We start from the raw sequence: 20841 nt of genomic DNA on the forward strand, positions 1-20841 counted from the left end.
TTCTTCCCTGTGCTTACCTGTAGCTGGTCAATAATAGACACAAAAAGAAATTTAGTGCCAACGTCCTTTTTTTTTTTTTTTTTGCATGGACTCCTCTCAGAGCTGCTGGCAGGCTGCACTGCCCTGCTGTGGTTTGGTGGGTTTGCTGTGTTTTTGCACGTGGGGTGACCATGGAGAGAAGGTGCCTGGTTGCCAGCATTTTGTGCTCGCCCCATTCCCACCAAGTCAGTGCTGCACACTGGGACATGCTGACTCCCAGGGAAGCCAAAGGAGCTCTGTGTCATGTGGCTTCTGTATGAAAGGAAAAGCATCCTTGGAAATCCCCTGGCTCTAACCTGTGTTAGACTAACAGCACACACAACACGGTTGGAAAGCCTGCTTGTCAGCTTCACTGCACTGCAGCTGTAGGCTGCTTGGGGAAGTCTCATCATTTTTCCTCCTCATCTTCCTAAAAGGTTTATTTCCTGGAAACTCATTTCTCCATTATGACTATTTTCATTCAATTTAATGGATTCCAAGCCAGTATTTCCTGTACTCTAGTAATAATCACTTCCTGGCTGCGTTGTATTTAAGAATGTTTCTCAGCCCTCTCAAGGCATAAACGTTGTAACCAGGAGGGCTCCTGCTCTCTGTGTGGTAACTGGTCACAGCAGCTTGACAGTGGGATGGGAACAAGGAGCCATAAGAGAGCATATTTGTCAGCCCTGGAAGGGCAGATCCATCCCATGTGTCAGAGCTGCCAAGAAGACCTGGCCAGTATCACCTTCTGCTCAGTCCACTAGTGACCAGTGGGACATGCAGCTCTTCACAGGCTGTCCTCTGCTTCTTGGAAACGGCCTTGAAACAATAAAGCTGCTGTCAAATAATTAAATGGTTTAATTGCCTCTATTAAGATGGAAAAATCTCCCAGTACATTATGCTGCTATCTTCTCAAGATGCCCTAATCATCAATTACTGATCTGGACTAACTCCCAGGCTGCCTGCTGAGGGAGGAGTCAAGTGGGTGTAAATGCTCCAAAGGCTTAGAGAAATGAGGAAAAATAGTGTTTTATGAACTGGGAGAGACATCTGCAGCTGGGTCTGAGCTCTCTATTCAGGAGGCTGGAGTATGCCAGGGGAAAGAGCCAGAGGAGAGCTGTTATGCTTAGAATTTCCACAAAAACATTTTTGTGTTGACCTGTGGTCGCCCTTGTCAGTCGTCAGCCTCTGGCAGAAGATGGAGACTTTGTGTCAAATTGGATGAATTAATTGCATTTATTTATTTATTTATATTTTGAGTTGGTTTATTTTTTACAGAAAAATCTCCCTTATGGACTGAGAGGAGCCCAGCAGCCCACTCAGTTTCAGAGTTTGAATGAGTGGATTAAGGGCTAATATGTTAAGCTTATTCTTTACCAAATGTGGGGTTTTTTAATTTTTTAAATGTTGATTTATTTAAATGCTTCTTTCCATGTACTTAGGCTACTCAGAGAGGGTATTAAGCAAAGCCAGCTTCATAAGATGATTAAACCTTTAAGTGTCACGGGGAAGAGCAGTCCTGACTGCTCTAATAGCTGGATTGTGGTTTCAGCCCAGACATTGATTCTCCCCACTCAGCCCCCTGCTCGAGGACTATTGATCACTTCTGGTCAGACCCTGCAGCTGTCACAATCCCCCTGGCTGAGCTGAGACTGCAGTGCTACCTCAGGGATGGCTTGTACAACATGCTGTGCCTTTTTCCTTAAGCTTTTTGACACTAACATGGTTTTTGCAGACAGATATTGTAGGGAACAATTCTGCAAATAGCATCTATTTCCCAGACTTCTCCAGAGTGAGACCAGATCTTCCAGAAGCAGGCACCACAGGTAATGAAATGACCTTCTAGCAGACTGTGTGTTGATTGAGGACTTTGTCTCAGGTCACATTAATCTCTTGAGGAAAGTACAGGAGGCTCTTCCCAGCACAAGACCCTTATGTCAGTCCAGCTGGTGTATTTAATGGGTGTATTTAATTTTCTTTCCCCTTTTCACAGTATCCATTTGAGCTCGGCCTGGCAGCAGCGTTTGTGTTCTCGACGTTGGTGTGTCTGAGCAGGCTCTACACGGGGATGCACACAGTCCTGGTAAGGATGTGCCTCCAGCTCTGCTGTCCTGAGCAGCTCCATCCCCAGCTCGTCAGGTGATGGATGACCTGCCTTGGCCATGCCTCTCGGGAGCAGATGAGTTGTGCCACTGGATTTGGGCTGTACACAGAGGAGCAGCGAGGAAAGCCTGGGGCTATAGCAGTCAGAGTCCGCAGGGGAGGGATTTACAGCCCGGCGAGGTCAGGGCGGCATCTCCATCGCAGCTCTCCGTTTCGAAATTGTAATTGCGAGGAATGCGCTTGGGCAAGCGGCTGCTCCTTAGCTAAGCCCTTTGTGCAATAGTATCACTGTTTTCAGCCACAAATACCCTGGGAGTGTCGGCAGGAATTGCAGCTCGCTGACTCACGGGGGTGAAGCGTGGCGAGTGAGCTGCCCTGGAGGGGCAGCAGCAGCACAAGGCACCCAGAAATGACAGGTTTCTTGTTTTCAGCTGGGAGGAAATTAATTCTTTAGGGACTGAGATGCACGAATACTTTGTCTGAAAATAATTATAAAATATCTGTGAATTTATATGATAGGCTCGCCAGGCACAGTTGCTTAGAGACATCAGACCTGCTTTAGGAACAAATTTCAATGTGCCTGTGATAACTGGTTCTTTTCTGACAAGAGGAAACTTTATTGATCTGTTATATATAGTGGTCAGATCTTCCCAAACACGGATAAAAACTTTTGGCTAGAGCTGTTGGTCTCATATGTATAAATAATTGAATCTTTTTTACTAAGTAATAATTATGTTTGTAATGAGACTAAATGACTGTAAGAAAGGGAGCCCTCTGAGATTAAGGATAGCTACAAAATATAGCTTGACCTTCCCTTTCAGGCCCAGTGGATCAAAACAACATCTTACATCGAAGCTGCAGACATCCTTTCTGAGCTACTGACCTTAAGTCCATGAAGAAAAATTCTTTGCATACTTCTCTTGCTGGCCCATAATAATGAAAGACCCCTCTAAATTTAGATGAATTTTAGGGTAAAGAAGAAAAAGACCTTTGTACTTTTGACATGATAGAAAAGGGCTTTAAAGTAAAATTTTAAAAAAAGCTTCTTAGCTGAAGCGTGAGCAATGCTGCCTTTCAAAAGGGCAAATGTGCTTGTCTGGGATCTTTATCCTGTGTGTGCCTTGGTGGGGATGGAGCTGGGGAAAGGCCCAGTGATCACAGCTGCCACATGCAACCCCTCTCTGCAGCAGCTGGTCACCCACAGTGACTGGCTCTACTGAGCTGATGCCTGGAAAGGCTGACCTGGAACAGAGACTAAATAGATTAAAAGGACTAAAACAGGTATGTATTGAAAGGATACACTTTGGGCAGTGCAAGAGCCTGGCTGGGGCTACACCCAAATCAAATCTAAAATGGATCCCAATCACGAGTTTTACACTTGTATAAATTTTGGTTCATCTACATATTGGGGTCAATTATCCAACCACAGCCCCCGGCTATGAAGTCCCAGCCCCCTGGATTGCCCCCTTCCCTTTTGGGTACCAGTTGTCCTTGATTCTCTAGCTAGAAAGGAATTATTTTGTCTAACTACCCTGTGAAGAGAACTTACCAACACCTAATATGAAGTTTCAGAGTAACACACTAAGCAGCAGAGAATCTGAAAAATATAAAAGCTAAAACCCAAGGCACCAGTCCTACTTGCAGTTCTTTGGGGAAGAAGTGCAGCTCAGAGCTGTGTCTGACCCTTGGTGGGACAGCTCCTGGGGTCAGAACTGTGTTCAGAGCTGTGGTGTCACAGGGCTGAGGCACAGCAGTGCCCAGCCAAGCCATTGGCTGAAAGAACCACTGGGTTTTTAACTGAGGCCTTAGTAGAAAGGATAAAGTAATGTATTAATTTGTAATAGCATTTTAGTAAAGCAAAGGAATGGGTAACAAATATCCACGGACTTGGTGCAACTGAATTTTTCCTGTTTGAGGAACCAGAGGTGTGACAAATGCAGTTGCATTGTGCTTTCCTGCAGCTCCAGTGCAGAATCTCATCTTCTGTAGTCTCAGCTCTACAAATCTGTTTGTATTTCAGCACTGCTGGCCTTGCTTTTGCATGAGGAGTGGTATCAGAAAGCGCAGTGATGGCATTAGAAGAAATATTACCATTACAGGTCTCCTGGAGAGGCAGTCAGCTGGTGTGGGAGCTCTCTGCATCCTTCCAGCTGTACCAGAATGAATACTGTGCTCAGGGAAAAGGGAACAAACACCCATGGCTGGGCTGTTACCAGGACAGCATCTCCCAGCCAGAGGATGGGGTGGCAGCAATGCACTCACACTGCTGACAGGTAATTTAGTTACAACCACCCATCTCCACCACCTCAGCATCACAGTGTCCTCTGTGTGTGTGGAAAAACAGGGGAAATGCAGGGTCCTTTCCTGTGGGTCTTAAATGGTGGAGTCTGAGGACCTGGTAAAGCAGGGATCTGGAGTTACCTGGAAAAGGAAAAGTAAAAAAAAAAAGTAAAAATTTGGACACATTTTGAAGCAGTGAATCTGTACGGTTTTAGGGGTTATTTTTGAGAAGCAAAAAGCAATTGGAGATGATATGACTGGTAATTGTTGTTCTTTGCCTTTTTTCTCCAGAGAGCTGTATTTTAGAAAATATTACTTTGCTTTCCATCTTAAAGCACTGGCCCAATTTTTGGTCCCTGCCTCAGTGAACAAGTTTTCCTGTCTCACATCTGCTGAAGCCATTCCCTCCAGAGCTAGAGCTGCTGTGGTGAGAACTTTGCAACTGCCCTGAATTACAAGTAATAATGTCCTGAGCTGACCAGCATGGTCACTTTTTATCATCATAAAAACCCTGAAGGGACTTTCCCCCTGAGATACACCCATTTAGTGTTGATACATTTATTTCTGATTACACCTCCCATGGGTAGGATGGCTGGGGTGTTCTCCCACCCTGCCCCTTTGCTGGGCTGTATTTCAGGTTTTTTCATACTACCATTAATCCTGAAATCATCTTAGATATTTTAAAGCTGATAAACACACAACATGCTCACAGTACCTTACCCACTGTGCAGTGCAGTCCTCAGGAGTGGAGTTCAGCAGTGTGAGTGGTGTCTCACACTAAAGGAAAATGTAAGGGAACCTGGGCAGTAAGTGCCCATGTAGCAGACAGAAGAGGAAAAGTGTTCTTTTTGCTTGGACTGGCAATATCAGGGAGGCAGGGCAGATGTTCGGTGCTGTGTAGGAGCAAGGCTGAGCTGTTCAGCAGTGGAGGGGCTTTAGAGGAGCCTGGGGAGGACTTGTCTGTGCCGAGGGAGCTGGAGCATCCCAGCAGGGCCACCGGAGATTTTACATTTTGCAGGTAGTGCTGCACCTTGAGCAAAATCCGAGCCTGCCCTTATTTAAAAATTCCTTTATAATTGCGGGCTTGGCGAGAGGCTAATCTGTTTACACAGGCAGACAGGCAGGAATGTGCTTCCTGGGTGTGCTAAGAGCTGCTCCACCCCCGGGAAAAACTCGGGTCCTGCTCCGGGGGCACAGCAGGTATTCCGAGCCATCCCTCCTCTTCCCATCTTCCCCTTAGTTTAACGGGCAAAGGGGGAAATCATTAATTAATGATTAATAATTAATCACTGCTAAATGTAAGTGTTGGGCTGGATCTTGCCCCACTCCTCTGGGTGTTCAAAAAAATCAAACCTGCCCATGCACACCAGGACTGAAGGGAGCCATCACATATCCTGAGCTCTGCAGCCGCTTCTAGTGAGGAGTTTCCAAAATGAGAAGCCCAGATATTGGTGGATAGGAGGAAAACGGAATAAACCACTGGCACCATATACATATATATTTATATATGTATGTATATATATATATTTACTTATGAATTGTATACATGTACTACTGTACTGATACATACATTATAAAACACACAAAATTAACAAATATAAGATAATGATGGAATAAGCACTACTTTTTTTAAATGCACCTTTTATTTATGAGCAGTGCAAAAAGTATCTTCTCCCCCCAGCCCCATGGGTTGCTTTGTGCACCCAGTTTGGAGGCCACAGGTACAATGCCACTGGTCAGGGGTGGAGCTGATTGTCTGGGTCCTGGTTACTGTACTGGGGCTGAATGGGAGGATAAAATTCAGAAAACTTTAATCAGGTTTGTAAATAGGGACTGTTTGTAACTGGGTTGGGAACTGCTGGAGTCAGCTGTGGGTAAATCTGAGCAAAGCTTTTGTGAGGAAATGTTAATGTTTGGTCGCAGTTCTTTAATTGGAACAGAAAAGCACGTGAACAGCTTTTGAGTATTGTTCCTTGATCACCCATAGAAGGATATCGAGGGCTTTTTCCTCTAACATGGGATGGACAAACATCTGTGTGGAGGTACAGAGTGGGGATGGGATTTCCGAGCATCAGTGCTGGGAGCAGCCCCCAGCTCTTTTGTGCTGAGGCTGTTGCTTAGTGTTGGGCCAAAACATGCTTTATGTATAAAGGTATCATCTAAAAATTGACATCAAAACATGAATTACTGTGAAGTAAAGGTATATAGTATAATGATATTTTACATACTAGACATCTATGATCAAGTTTGTGTATTTCCATGGCTAGCCTCATGTTTTGGATCAAGGAATAAACAGAAATTTGTATTAGGAATATGCAAAATGGCTATAGGTAAGAGTTGTTTAAAACCAAATATGCTGTGAATCTAATGGAATTTGTAAACTGCTGAAGTTCAGCCATACAGGAGTAATGCATTTACCAGAATGTCATTAAATATTTCTGTTGTGAAAAACTCCCCTCATTCCTGCCTAACTCAAAGTGAAGCTCACATAAATAATTTTCAGAGTGTGACCAAGCATGGCAGTAGTCAGCTGTCACAACTCGTGGAAAACATACAACCTTAGAAGAGGATATTTCTGTCTGTGACTAACTTCAGCTTTTGCAGGGCATTTTGTGGCTGTACTGACACTGCTGCCTCTACGTGACACTGCAAGGGCAGCACAGGGAAACTTGTTTTATTGCTTTTTACCTGTCTGCTCTCATACAGATGGCTTTTGTTAGGGGCTGCCTCCTGTCTCCTTTCTCAGCTTTGTGGCTGACAACAATCAAGTTCTCAAAACACCTTATTTACCTCTGTTAATAAATTAGGGTTTAACTATATGCTTGCTTCAGGCACTGTACTGAAAGCTGGATTTCAGAGACTTGGGCAACAAATTTCTCCTTGCTATATCCCTGCCCGGAGGTGCCTCCCTCCCTGCTGGCAGAAACCAAGGCACACGCACCACATCCCACAGCTCTGCACTTTCCATCCCTGGAGCTTGTGTTTCTGGGATGGGAGCCTGTCCCTGACAAAGGACAGCATCTCCCCCTTTATGCAAAGCAAGCTGGGGATAATCACAGTGATGTGATGAAATTGCTCCTAGGGTTAGAGGAGGGACAGGGTTTGTGTGAAGGCAGCTCACTGCCATGCTGTCCCTGAGATGGAGTTGTGCATGTGCCTTTTCCGAGGGCCTAGTGGAGAATGCCCTCAAAACATGAGAGCAGGAGGAGAATGTGTGTCCACAGACACGTGCATATGCATAGGCTAAGGCTGGGTTTGTACACTGCCATGTTTTGTTCAGCACAGGCTTCAGGTTGTCCCTGCATGTGGATAATGCCATCACTGGATTCAGGGTGTTCCTCTACTGCTTGGCCCCACCAACGCAGATACTACTCTTTTATCATCACCCAAATACCTGGTTTACCTTCCGGGCCTCACAAAGCCTTCTAAATGTGATTTCTTTACAGGATGTGATTGGAGGAGCACTGATTTCGGCTGGGCTGCTCGTGCTCTTGTATCCTGCGTGGGACACAATAGATCACTTGCTGTTAACCAGCCCCTTCTGCCCACTGTTTTCCATAGCTGTGCCTCTTGTCTTGTGCTACAACTACCCCAAACTAGACTATTACAGCCCCACCAGGGGAGACACCACTACGATCTTGGGAGCAGCAGCTGGAGCGACTGTGGGATTTTGGTTAAACAACCAGTACTCTGCTTCAGCCTACACCAGCCAAAGCGTTCAGCCTGGCTTTGCTCTGATCACCCGTGCAATGGTGTTTGTGCTGGCCAGGTTCCTCGTAGGGATCCTGGTTGTCCTGCTGACACGCTGGGCCATGAAGAGCCTGGTCCTCGGCATGCTGGGCTATCGGTACAAGTTCCCCGTGGGGGACCTGGCAGCCCGCAGACGCCGGGAGGTGGAGGTGCCCTATAAGTTTGTGACATATTCCTGCGTTGGTTTCACGGCCACCGTGGTCGTGCCGCTGCTGCACGGGCTGCTGGGACTGCTGTGAGCACAGCTCCTGCTCGCCCGTGGCACCCCGCCTTCAGAGACACCACCGTCCAGGCTGGGCACTGCACCACAAAGGGTTTGTGCCTTTCTGCACTGCTGTGGTGGGTTTGGCTCTGGCTGGATGCCAGGTGCTCACCAAAGCTGCTCTATCACTCCCCTCTCTCCAGGGAGAGAAAATATAACGAGAGGATCACGGCTTGAGACAAGGGCAGGGAGAGTCACTCAGCAGTTTTACTGTCACAGGCAAAACAGACTTGACTTGGGGAAATAAGTTTAATTTATTACCAAACTAATCAGAGTAGGATAATAAATAAAACCAAACATTACAACCACCTTCCACCTACCCCTCCCTTCTTCCTAGGCTCAACTTCCCTCCTAAAGTCTCTACCTCCTCCTACCCACCATCACAGGGGGATGGGAATGGAGGTTGCAGTCAGTTCATCACATGCTGCTGCTCCTGCCTCCTCAGGGTAGGACCCTTCACACTCCTCCCCTACTCCAGCATGGAGTCCCTCCCACAGAACACAGCTCTCCAAAAACTTCTCCGATGTGAATTTTTCCATGGGCTGCAGTTCTTTATCCAGCATGGGTCTCCTGAGGGATCAAAAGTCCTGCCAGGAGCCTGTTTCAGCCTGCTTGTCAAACCCTTCTTAGGCCCCCTGCTTCTGTGTGGGTTCCTCTAGGGTCTGCAGGTGGACCTCTGCTCCCCATGGACCTTCATGAGCTGCAGGGGATCTCTGCTCTGACACCCAGAGCATCTCTTCCTCGTTCTTCTGTGATCCTGGTGTCTGCAGAGTTGTTTTTCTCTTATATCTCCACTCCTCTGTCTGCCCGCAGTGGTGCAGGTTTTTCCTCCCTTCTTAACTCTGTTATCCCAGAGGTGCTGCTGTTGTCACTGATGGGCTCAGCCTTGGCCAGCAGTGGATTTGCCTGGAAGCCAGCTGGCATTGGTCCTATTGGACACAGGGGAAGTTTCTGGCACCTTCTGAGAGAAGTCACCCTTATAGCCACTCCCTGCCATTGCCATGCCCTTGCCACACAAATACAAAAGTAATGGCCTAAAATATCTGACTTGGAGGAGTCATGGGAATTGCTGAGCACAGATAACTTTGGGTTAGAAATCACTGACCCCACTGTGTCCCATAATTAGATGTCCTTTGCCCAGGCAACTAAATATGACAAGCACAGAGCCCAGATCCCTGCCAAAGCAGCAGCAGTGGCTGCTCTGCTGTGGGGTTGGGGCTGCTGGGGAGCAGGGATGTGCCTCTGCCTGTGGGGCTGCTCCTGAAGCAGTAGAGCAAGCCAGGGCAGGGCTCAGGTTTGGGGCATCAGGGAAAAAGTGGCTGGCAGGGTGGGGGGAAAGATGACCAGGCAAGAGCAAAGTGCCATCACTGGGCAGAGCTCATGGTGTCTTCTGATGTCATTGCCAGATGAGGCTAGTTCTGTGGGGATAGATTTACTCATTATTAAAATCTAAAAAAAAAACAAACCCAAAATATAAAAGAGAAGGAAAAGCTAACACAAGATGTTTAATGTGCTTTGCAACAAATTTGCCTTGGATATTAATAAGAAAGCCTCCACTAAAAGATCCTCTGCCTACAAACAACTGAGCAGAATTTTTATCACAGCACTGAGGCTTGAGTTCAAACTGTTTAACTCCAATTTAGTTCCCCTGGGTAGGGGAAAGGAAAAAGTCCTTCCTGTCGTGCAGGCTGGCAAGGAGAGTCCATAAACTGCGCTGTGGAAGGAGCTGAGTAGTGGCTCTGGTGACTACAGCGTGTGACAATGATAAGATGCCATCATTTTCTGCTGCTGCACAACATCGCAGTTGGTCTTCCATGCATCCTGGAACCCCGTGTACACTTGTAGAATAGCAGGGAGCTGTGTCCATGGGAAGGTCATCCCTACAACTCATGCTGCTTATTTAAAACAATGTATTTCAGCTGTTGGACCAATGAGCTGTTGAGAATTACAGCAGTGAACACGGTCTGCTTGGCTAGGAAAATGTCCTGTGCTCCTGCTGCAGAGCTTCCAGCATGGCCCCTGTGCCTTGCCTGGCAGAATGTACAGTGAGAGCCAGCTTTCTAACCATGTCCACTTGTCTTCCTGGCTGCGAGAAAAATGACCCTGAAGAATGGAAAGGAGGTGCTTTGCCTTCCATTGACTGTCTGGATAAACATCATCAATTCCAAAACTGTAGCTGGGAGCTGTGTCTGAGGAGTGCAAGGCATGCACGTGAAAGAGCCCTGCCACTCTAAACCCAGGTTGCCAATTTCCAGAAGAAATGCAGGCAGAAATTTTAACCACTTTTAGATTTGCTCAGGCTGTGGATAAACTGTTTTATATCAGGTTGTGTGGACTTTATAGGTGCATGCAAACAGCTCCAGCGAGCCTTTCAGTAGGGCACAAGGCCACTCACACTGCCCCTGTGTGAGTGCTGGACGGGGCCACCACAGCCATGGTCTCCATCCTCAGCCTCTCTCCCTCCCATACACCACAGAAGCGCTGCCATCAGGTTTAAAACACCTTTAAAACCCTTGTGTTAACAGTGCTGTATGACACACAGGTGCAGTGCACAACTGGAGCCCGGCAGAGGGGCCACATCACAAAATGGGAAAAAAAGCAGCAAGGTGAGCATTTAAGCTGAGGGTTGGAATTACTCCCAAGAAAGGCATAGTTTGACAGGGACATTCATGCAGCTTTATGTGTAAAATTTCCGTTCTGATTCACAGTTATTTTATGCTATGAAGATTTTATAAATATATAAATGCTGCACAGGTATTTTTATAGTATTCACCTGCATGTGATTCATGCAATAAATACAAACTCTATTTGGTTCAAATTGAAAAATAAACCTATTTTGCAGAGTTTGGTGTCTGTCTTGTCTGTTTGTTTTGCATCCTCTATTGATGCCTGTAAATGACTGATGTCAAGGCAATGAGTGCCAGCTGAAAGAGCTTCTGAAGTGCAAGCACCCACCTCTCCTCCCAAGCTGTCCTGCTTGTGGCTCCTTGTCTCCTGCTCAGTCTAGCTCCATGCTTTGGCTCCCCCAGAAGGATGCTGCTTTTTAAAAAACATTTTTAAAAGAGATTACTGATCTACTAATGATTATTTGTTGCAACATTTGCAAATGTAAATGAACGAGTTGCATGCAATCAGTGCTGGGGCACTGGAATCTCCTTCACCTGCAACATCTGCTTCTAATAGACTAAACAGTTCACTGGAACCAACTTAACATGTGCAATGATAGCATGACAGCCCATGAACTCCAGAATATTTTGCATTAGTTGAGAAGCCTAACAAGGTTTTGTGGTCAATAAGTGTATTTGAAACTGGATAGGGCCTCGTCCTTCTCTTAGCATCACATCCTGCCTGGAAGTGGTGTCACTCCAAGTGCCCATGGCTGATCAGGACCAGCCAAATTGCTGCAGCATCCCTGGGCCAGCTGGGTTAGGCAGGGCTTTCAGCTGGGCTCTGGGCTGGGGCTGTGCTCCTGGGATGCTCACGGGACCACAGACACTCCTGCAGGGCCAGGTCTTCTGACAAGGTGAGACACCCTTTCTGTATTCATTAACTGGGAGCACCAGCTCCTCACTGCAGATCCGTGTCTTTTCTGTCTTTGGAAATGTTCCCCACCTCTTCACCCCTGCAGTGCAGATGCCTCTGCATTTCCAGGGTGCTGGTAGAGAGTGAGGTGTGGTGGTGAGCAGTGCTCTTTCCTTTGTAAGACAAAGACACCAGCTGAATCCTCTCGAGTAGGCACACTTGTGCTTCAGAGTAAAACACAGCTTTTGATGTGAATGGAGTGGGAGGTAACTTCCAGAGTATCACAGCCTGGGCTCTTGTGTACTCAGTACTGTCTGTGCTGTCTGTTCTGGTCCAGCACTACAGCACTCCCTGCTGTGCCTGCCTACAGCTGGAGGGGCGATGCAAGACAGTCTGAGTGCCTTTGTTATGCTGTCGAGAGGGATGTAGCAGGCACCTCGCCCATAGCTTAGTCCACTCTGTCCTGCCTGGAGGCTGCCTTCTCCTCACCTACTTGCTTTGCAAATCACTTTCTGGGCACGTGGAACTGACCCAGGCTTCCTCCTGTCTGGGGCATCTCTGTGTGCTGGTGCCCCAGTGCAGAACCAGCTGCTCTGTGAGATTCAAATGGATATTGCACCTTTTGGCAGGGATTAAGAGCTAAAGCAGCAAGCACTGAATTTCCTTGCTTTAATTTTTCAGCAGTAACTTCGTCATGACCCCAGCCTCTTAACCCATCCAAGTTCCTATGCAAAATTGCAAGCAAGCTCATGACTTGCTTTTCTGGATGTAGTTGATATAATTTAGGGAACAGAAGAAAACAGTTTCAGTTTCCACCCTTCTCAACTGTGCTACAAGAAGGAGTTATAAAACACAAGTACCTCTGTGAACAGGGTGGAAGCGTGGCTGGGCACTAGGTGGGATCTTGCACATTTCTGAGCTGAGTAAAGCAAGGCCCTCGGTTGCTTCCTGCTCCTGTCAGAGCTTCCCCGCTGTGTCTCTGTCCTCCCACCTGCCCGCTGTCCCGCTGTCACCCCGCTGTCACCCCGCTGCCACCCCGCCCTGGCAGCAGGCTCGGTTTCAAGGTCACTGGGCGGTCAGAGGTGTCGTGTGTGCCAGGCCATGATCCCCCGGCACCGCCTTTGCCCAGCCTGTTCCACGCTCACCTGCCAAAGCAAGGCTGATTTAAATTTCAAGCGAGCACAGTGCCAGCCTGGAGATGGAAGCAGTCCAGGCGTCACCTTTATGTAAACACACCCTTGTGCAATAGCAGGGTAACCTGCAGGCACCGGGCTGTGCTGGGAGCTGCAGCCACCCTGTCTCAGGGTTCTGCCCTTTGCAAAACCGCCACCAACGCACAGCAAGGACAAACCCAGAGCTCAGAGCTCATACCCAGCAGAATGGGATCCACAGTCGCCAAGCAGCACACCAAACCAGCTCTGATCTCTCTGCCACCAGCTCTCCAGCCTCTTCTGCTTGTGTTCAGAACTCCAGCAATGACCCAGTAACCCACAGGGAGCTGGAGCAGGATAACAGTAATCCATAATTGAGGAGCAGTAGTTAAAAATCCCACTTGCAGCTCTTCTTTAAAAAGAATACCCAAGTTCAAAAGATATTTAAAAACTGCTCAGAAGTCCCCACCAGCAGCAAAGGTTTCCTTTGCCAGAGCCCATAGCTGCAGCAAAGGGTAAAAGCAAATTTCAGAGCTCACAGTGGCTGGCTCCAGCACGAAGATGTGTAATAACTACCTCGAGTACTGCACACAGCTATGAGCAGGCTGTAAATACCAGATAATTGCTTTGGAGCTATGAAAGACAAAGCCTTGCAATAAATACACAAGACTTATGTGAAGTGTCCCACTCATCAGGAATCACAGTTAATCCTGAGCACAGCACTACAGCAGAGCTTGAATTTCATTGCAAGGCTGCTGGCACCACAGCTAACTGGAGGGGTCAGAGACTCTGAAGAGGCTTTTTAACCTTTCTCTGGATTCTCATCCTCTACTTTTAGCAAGTAATGGTACTTACCTGGGACAAAGCTCGTGGTTTTGGAGCATTTAGCTGCCAATGCACGAGCAAATGATATGAAAAAGAAGTGATCCCTAAAAACCTCACAACACATGCCATTGCAGCTCAAGCCCTTAGTCCCAGCTTACTCTAGTCTTTATACTCAAAGGACAGCTAAATTCACGGGAGAATTGGGACACCCAAAGAGTCAGAAAATCTTGTGTAGAGAAATATATTTAGTGCACGTAAATATGCTTGTGCTCTGCTGCAATGCAAATCTGCCTTATTGTCGTCCTAATCCCCGTGCATGACACACCAATAAACAAGGGGGGGGTTAATACTTTCCATCTGCATTACAGATTGCTTCCCACACTGCGAGCCTGCCTGCTTACAGTTGTGTAGGCATCGTGAAGAGAGAGATCCTGCAAACGCCAAGCTGCCTAATCCCCTGGGAGCTTTAAAATGTGAGCTGCAGTTTTCTCACTCTCCGTGGGCACTGGAGTCAGTCGTGCAACGTATGGCAATAGCTATATTCTCATTTCATGTCTGTCATGCAGAGATAATTAAAATCTACACTTCCATCTGAGGGGAACCGCAGGCTTTCCAGATGGGTAACTGTAGCACATATTTCATACTGGATTATCACTTGCACCAAAAAGCCTTGCCTGTTGCCTTCCCACCTGTTGAGATTATTGATGGGGCTGCCATTGAAAAGCCCTCGTGGGCCCAGTGATAGGGGGCTGTGCAGCTCGTAAAACTACAGGCTTACCTCACCACTGCACATCTCTCTGCTCAGAGGGGCAGTCACTGTGACACCCCTCTCCAGCAACTCCCAGATGTCCACTCTTGGACAGGCCCCTCCTGGCTCTCACACAGAAAGGAGCCACAGTGCATTGGCCTAACACAAAATACTGGCTGTTGTCAGCCTGCAGCATTAGCAATGGTTATAATATTGCAAAGGAGGGACAGCCAGCTCCACAAGCCTGCCAGTCAAGAGCTGCTTCAGTGTACTGAGCTGACCACCCACTTGGTGACATTCCTGCAGAAAGGAAGGACTGGGCATCGCTATGCTGGATGGAGCTTCTCAGTTTCAGAGAGAGCAGAGGCACAATGCACCAAGCTGTGACACAACTGCTGCCAGAAAGCCACCTAGAAGGAAAAGCCTGACCCATGAGAGGTTCTCATGTACTGGCAGGGGTAGAACTGCCAGAAAAGTAACCCTGCCCAAAAGCTGCGTGGTCCTGCTGCACAGCTGGGGTCCAGAGAGCCCCGGTGGGGCTGGGAGTGCAGCAGGCCCACGCTCACTTCTGCAAACATGCCAGCCTCAGGCAGACAAAGGCTTTGATAGTTTTCTGCTACTCATGCAAAACACCACTGGCATATGCTCTTAAATGCACTTCCCCATTTGGTTTGGAGCTTCAAAAACCGCGACGCTGACATCAGCAATGAAAAAAATTTAATTCCACCCTCCCCTTTCTGAATTTAGAATGATAAAGGACCAACAGTTATGTCTGGAGCAGGGAAGCAGATATTACACACATCTTGCTTACAAAATAGCTCTGGTTTTCATGAAACAAGTTTATTTTCCTCCCCCAGCCATTGATGAGCACATGACAACCGTATAGAATAAAAGCTCAACTCCTTAGTTCTGCTCACATTCACTCAACATTTGCTCTAATCAATTATCTTATTTCATGCAGTAAGAAAAGAATGAGATTCCTGTTATGCAGCCATAATCAGTTACAGTATGAAGCTGTGTCTGTGGAACATTTCTGATTTTGAAAACTAATCATGTGCTCTGCCATTATATTTCTCTTGTAAAACACTGGGCTTTGACCCAACTTGTTTCTTCCCCCCTGCCCTTTGAAAACACAGAGGGCACAGCCTAGCCTGAGATCCCACATTCCTTCCCTGCAGAAGCCAGCCAGATTGCACTGTAAAGAACACATTTACTCAGGGAGGCAGGATCTGTTTTTCTGGTTTATTGGAACATAAAAGCATAAGCGGATGTCCCCCGGGAGGCAGACAAAAGAGAAGAGGGTGCTGCATGTGACAGTGGACGGCTGTCGGAGGATAAAAGTCACGTCTTCACAGGAAGGGCTCAATATTGATCTCTAGGACAGAGCAAGGCATGGTGAGCTCAAACTTGGTGATAACATCAGGGTGTACGACTCCAAGTTTGCCAATGCTTTGACCTTTGGCAAAGACCTCAGCACAGCGACCAGGAAAGAAAGCAGTGCCTGTAAAGAAAGTGAGAGAAAAATCAATATTTCTTTGGGCTGGAGGAGTCAATAGGCATTTAACGTGCAGAACAAAGCTCTCAGTATTAAACGGTTCTCTGTGCTGAGATGCTCAGAAGGGGCTCTCACATTCTTGCATTAAGAGTTGTCACGATTGATAAAGAATGAGAAAACACTGAGTTAAAAATAAAATGTAAAGCCCAAAGCGTGGGCATTTTTTACACTCCAATTGTTTTGACCAAGTTCCTCCTGCAATAGAAATTAGCACAGTTGAGTCAGAGGGCTACTGAAATGAACTTTTGCAGCCTTTAGGCTATTTAACATCTGAATGTCTCCTACCTTAGTGTGTTTAAAGAAATAAAGCTTGCTGTCATCTAAAGGGTAAGTAGGCATGTCACCCTTGATTGCCTGTCACATAATTAAAGACAACCTGCATTCGTCATCTGGAGAAGAACTTTTTAAGCGGTTTCCTATACACCATAAAACTGTGAAACAATGAACATTCATAGAAAGCCAAAGATTATGTTCCTCTTACCTCAAACCAAGTCCCAATTTTTAAATGTTACATGGAAGTTTTTTCCTAAAAAAGTAGTTAAATTTGTCATGAAGAAAGAACTTAAAGCAGCTGTGTGGACTTTTTCATGGACTTTCCTACCTGAGAACTTCCCCATGTGTGGTGGCTCTACCAGCACTATGTTCAAGCTTGTCTGTTGCAACTAAACCTGCATTTTTTTGGCCTCTGTCCTGAGATGAGTGGCACTTTTATCTGATAGCCCTTCTAAAGACAAACCCATACCATACCAGCCAGTTGCTCCTTCTGAAAGGACCTCTTTCTGAGCACAGTGTGTGGGACATCCCATGAGCAGTGCTGCAGGCAATGCTGTGACATCAAAGGGGGAAAGGGAAGAGGATGAAACAAGGCCACTGAATCCTACAGATTCTGAATCCTCAGAAAGCTCCTCCACCTTGTATTTAATGCTGCTGCCTTCAGTGTCCTCTGCAAAAGGATGACAAGAATTTCCTGACAGCAACTTCCTCTCTAGTTGCACCAAATGCTACTTAAAGTTCAGGATCAGCCTGAATTTTAATGTGTGTACAAGGAGCTACCTAAAAAGGCAGTAATGTCCAAATGAACCTCAAATCTCAAGAACATTTTCATGATTCTCTGATCACTAGTGGTCAAGCCCAGAGATATTCTCTGTTAGCTCCACAGTGGAAATCATTAATTTAAGAAGTGTCTCCTATGAGGTTTGTAGCTGTAACTTGCAGCTACAAGAACAGCAATTAGGTCTTTTTCTTGCCCGAGCTGCTGCAAGTGCAAATTAACTTCAATTTTGGCTACCTTGTGAAATCTGACCACAGCAGTAAATGACCACAGTAATATTGCTTAAAGGCTGTTTTAGAAACATTTGGAAGCAGAATCTTTTAAATTATCCAGTTCCAGTCTTAGCTACAAGCACAAACCAACTACTTACACTGGCCGTACAACAGTGAAATTACCTCACCCTGGATGCTACTGGCACGTGGCTGCAGCCAAAGAGACACTTGCCACTGCCAAGCTGCACTATTCAAAACAAGATGAAACAAATTTAGAAAAGAGTCAAATGTCACACATACAGATCAGTGTGCAGATTGTAGGTGAAAACATAACCTAAAAATAAAGTTGCCTTTTCTTAGTGGCAAAGGCTTTCTTATTTGTGAATAAAGCTGGTATTGTACCAAAGATGTGAGCAGCACACAGAGACTTTCTTTTAGACACTTGACTGTAAGCTTGAACTGGCACAAGAGCAAGAATCAAGCAGAAGTTCATAATGTTGGCATGATACCCCACCATAAATCTGTAGCAAAAAAAGAGCTTTGACAATATGGTCAGTTAAAAAGCTGTGAGTCTGACTTGTCTGTTCTTCTGAGCTTCCTTCTGTGTAGTCTTGGGAAAGTTATTTTATCTTCCTGCACATCTTAGACCCAGCTATGTCATGAGACTTAACTGTTTTTAAATTTGTCGATATCTGAGGGGTCTAAAATAATACTGTACTCAGACAACCTAACAAGGGCATTTTCCCAGATCTGTGCCACTTCCCATTGTGTCAAACAACGCTGTTTTCATACACAACAAATGCTCTGCTAGCCATCACCAGTTGTTGGTCTCCTAGTCCCACTGAGTTCTGAACATGCTGCTCCAGGCTATGGGTTAGATACTGAGCAGAATTTTCCATCCCATGCAGCAACTGATGCTGGACCATGATGTTACTTTTCTTTGCACTTCCTTCCAGCAATTAATTAATAATTAATAATTAATAACAAGGGGGAACACTTAGGTCCCCAAAGTGCAGGAAACGGGACCTTCAAAGAACGTCTCAATTTCTAGTTAAGCTGACTCTGAAATGTTGGCTGCTTCACAGGGCAGTCACCAATGTGCCCCAAGCTTTGCAGACATGGCAATTACAGGGCACAATTCTGTGGCTGAAAAAGATCAGACAATAAGCAAATAAAAATGAAAGAACCTGTTAAAAACTTTAGAGCCCCCATCTGTCCAGCCAACACATGGCTCTTGCACCAAAGAAACATGAGCTGAGAAACAGGTTTACAGAGAGTTTATGAACTCTGTTTAATAATGGAACTATTATTATGGTAATTGGCTGCACTACAGAATGCTTCAAAGTATATTCCTGCCTGCCAAAAGGGCCTCCAGACTGCATGCCACAGGGGGGATCTAAAGCCTTCCTCATCTTAGTGACTCTTCCTTTGACCACACAGGTGGTAAGGGAAGGAGCTTGGCTCATGCATTGGACTGTGTGGTGTTGCTCCACGTGTCTGCCACGGAACCAGAATTTGGAGCAAACGTAAATTCCAGGTTAAAAAATTCAGACATTGAAAGGAAAGCAAAGGAAAAACAAACTCAGAAAAACCTGAGCAGAAAGGGGGGAAAGAGAAACAAGCATTTGCAGGGGAGAGCTTTGATTGAGGGACCAGACACAAGCACAAAAGGAGACCTGAGCTAGAGGAACCTGCTGTGCTGGGGCGAGACACAGGCTGCAGGAGAACCTGAGAAACCCATGGAGCAGGGCAGCAAACCAGGAAACAAAGGTAAGGACTCTTTTCATCTTAATTTGTGTGTTTCTGGTATTACCAAGTCAATGGCAATGGTGGCTAGGATTTCTAGCAAAGCTTGTGTTATGGACTGGGCAGTGTTATATGACTTCAACTCTTGAAGTAGAGTAAAAGCTTCAGAGTGAGAGTCAAGGCTGTATGAAAGATGTGCTGAAGCTACATGCACACCTGGGAAATTGGCAAAAAGGGCACACACTGTTACTTTGTACAAGTTACACGAGAAGCTGAAGCCCAGCACTATTAGGCTTCAATAAAGCCTTGATGCCAAAATTAGTCTTTCCAGAATCACTGGCAGCTGTGACCTGCAGCTTTTGAGCAGGGTTTCACCACAGTTTGTCCTGCCTGTCTATGCAGTATCATCCAGGAGTAGCATGGTTGTGAAGAACAGGGTCTTCCCAAATCAATTGTCCCTAGTCAGGGAGGCACCTGGAGGCCCCACTCTGAGCAGGTGTGTTAGGAAGGGATTGTATTTGCTGCTGGTGCAATTACCCTGAAAGGTTGCTCTTGTAGGTCCAACTGGTTGGTTGTACCATCAACTACACTGAGAGTAAAAACACATTTAAAAATTGTAGTTTACTGTACCTTCTGTTTTATGGATAACAGATTTATCTCTCTTGACATGGTAAATCCTTTCTGCTCTGCACACAAATAAACTTCACCTTGAAATCTAGTCAGAGATTGTATTGTCCTTGCTGATAGAGACCCAGACGATGTCAGAGGAAGCCTGAAGGTCTAGCAGTGGAAATCCATCTCTTAATATGTCAGGTGTGTAAGTGGTAGTTAGGAGAAGGGGTGGGGTGAAATTCAATATGCATTCCTAAAGAAGGGATGCCAAAGCCAGCCCTGTCTTACACTGACACACTACACGCAAGGCAAAGACAAAAGCTACTTCTCGTGGCTGCAAGTAAGAATTTAATTTCTAATGTTCAGTGATGTAGAAGTAATACCTTTAATTAAAGCTTCTGTAGCATGTCCTCAAAATCCGTAATTGCCTTTCTGTACTCAGGCAACAGGGCCACTTTGATTGCTTTGGGGTAATTCTTTGGCCAATAATCCAACAGAGCATGTAGTCTTTAGCACATTTTCTGGCTAATTGACCCTCAAAGAGCTCTGAGTTCCCTGCACTCTTTGTTGTCAAACACCTTGCACAGTTTCTTTTCTCTACCTTACTCTCCCTTCCTTTCAAAAAGAAATAGATTAAAGTTGTATTATAGGCCTGCAGTTGCACTAAGCCTTCAAACCCACTTATTTGTTCCTGTAATTTGAAGGAACACTGGAAGCTGAAGCTTAAGAAGGTAACAGAGCAGAGCTTATCTGGCCTCAGTAGCCTTTCATCTTAATTCTCCTCCCTTTAGTGACTCCAGCTGCCCTTTCACTACCTCATCCCGACTCACCTGGGGAAGTATTTTCCCTGTGCTACACTGGATGGAATTTACTTTTGTAAGGTTAGATGTTGGTTTTAGGATCAAGCTCTTCACGCTTTTGACCAATTCCTTCTTTTGGCAGAAAATGCAAATCAAATGCAGAGTCAGAGGGCACGATCAGCCCAGGCAGTGTGTTGGAAGGCAGC

The 20841-nt window shown here is 46.1% G+C and overlaps 2 protein-coding genes across 2 annotated transcripts in view; one reads left to right on the forward strand and one right to left on the reverse strand.

The window, feature by feature from the left end:
• Window positions 1-11257, forward strand: part of SGPP2 (sphingosine-1-phosphate phosphatase 2) — a 34999-nt gene extending 23742 nt beyond the window's left edge. The window contains exons 4-5 of the mRNA XM_014879564.2: window positions 2012-2101; window positions 7848-11257. Of these exons, the coding sequence (XP_014735050.1) occupies window positions 2012-2101; window positions 7848-8390 (633 nt within the window). The 3' untranslated portion in view covers window positions 8391-11257. The remainder of the gene's footprint in view (window positions 1-2011; window positions 2102-7847) is intronic.
• Window positions 11258-15887: 4630 nt separating this feature from the next.
• Window positions 15888-20841, reverse strand: part of FARSB (phenylalanyl-tRNA synthetase subunit beta) — a 37004-nt gene continuing 32050 nt past the window's right edge. The window contains exon 17 of the mRNA XM_014879574.2: window positions 15888-16160. Within this exon, the coding sequence (XP_014735060.2) occupies window positions 16009-16160 (152 nt within the window). The 3' untranslated portion in view covers window positions 15888-16008. The remainder of the gene's footprint in view (window positions 16161-20841) is intronic.

Source organism: Sturnus vulgaris, chromosome 10, assembly GCF_052056855.1.
Source record: "Sturnus vulgaris isolate bStuVul1 chromosome 10, bStuVul1.hap1, whole genome shotgun sequence".
Classification (NCBI taxonomy): Eukaryota; Metazoa; Chordata; class Aves; order Passeriformes; family Sturnidae; genus Sturnus; species Sturnus vulgaris.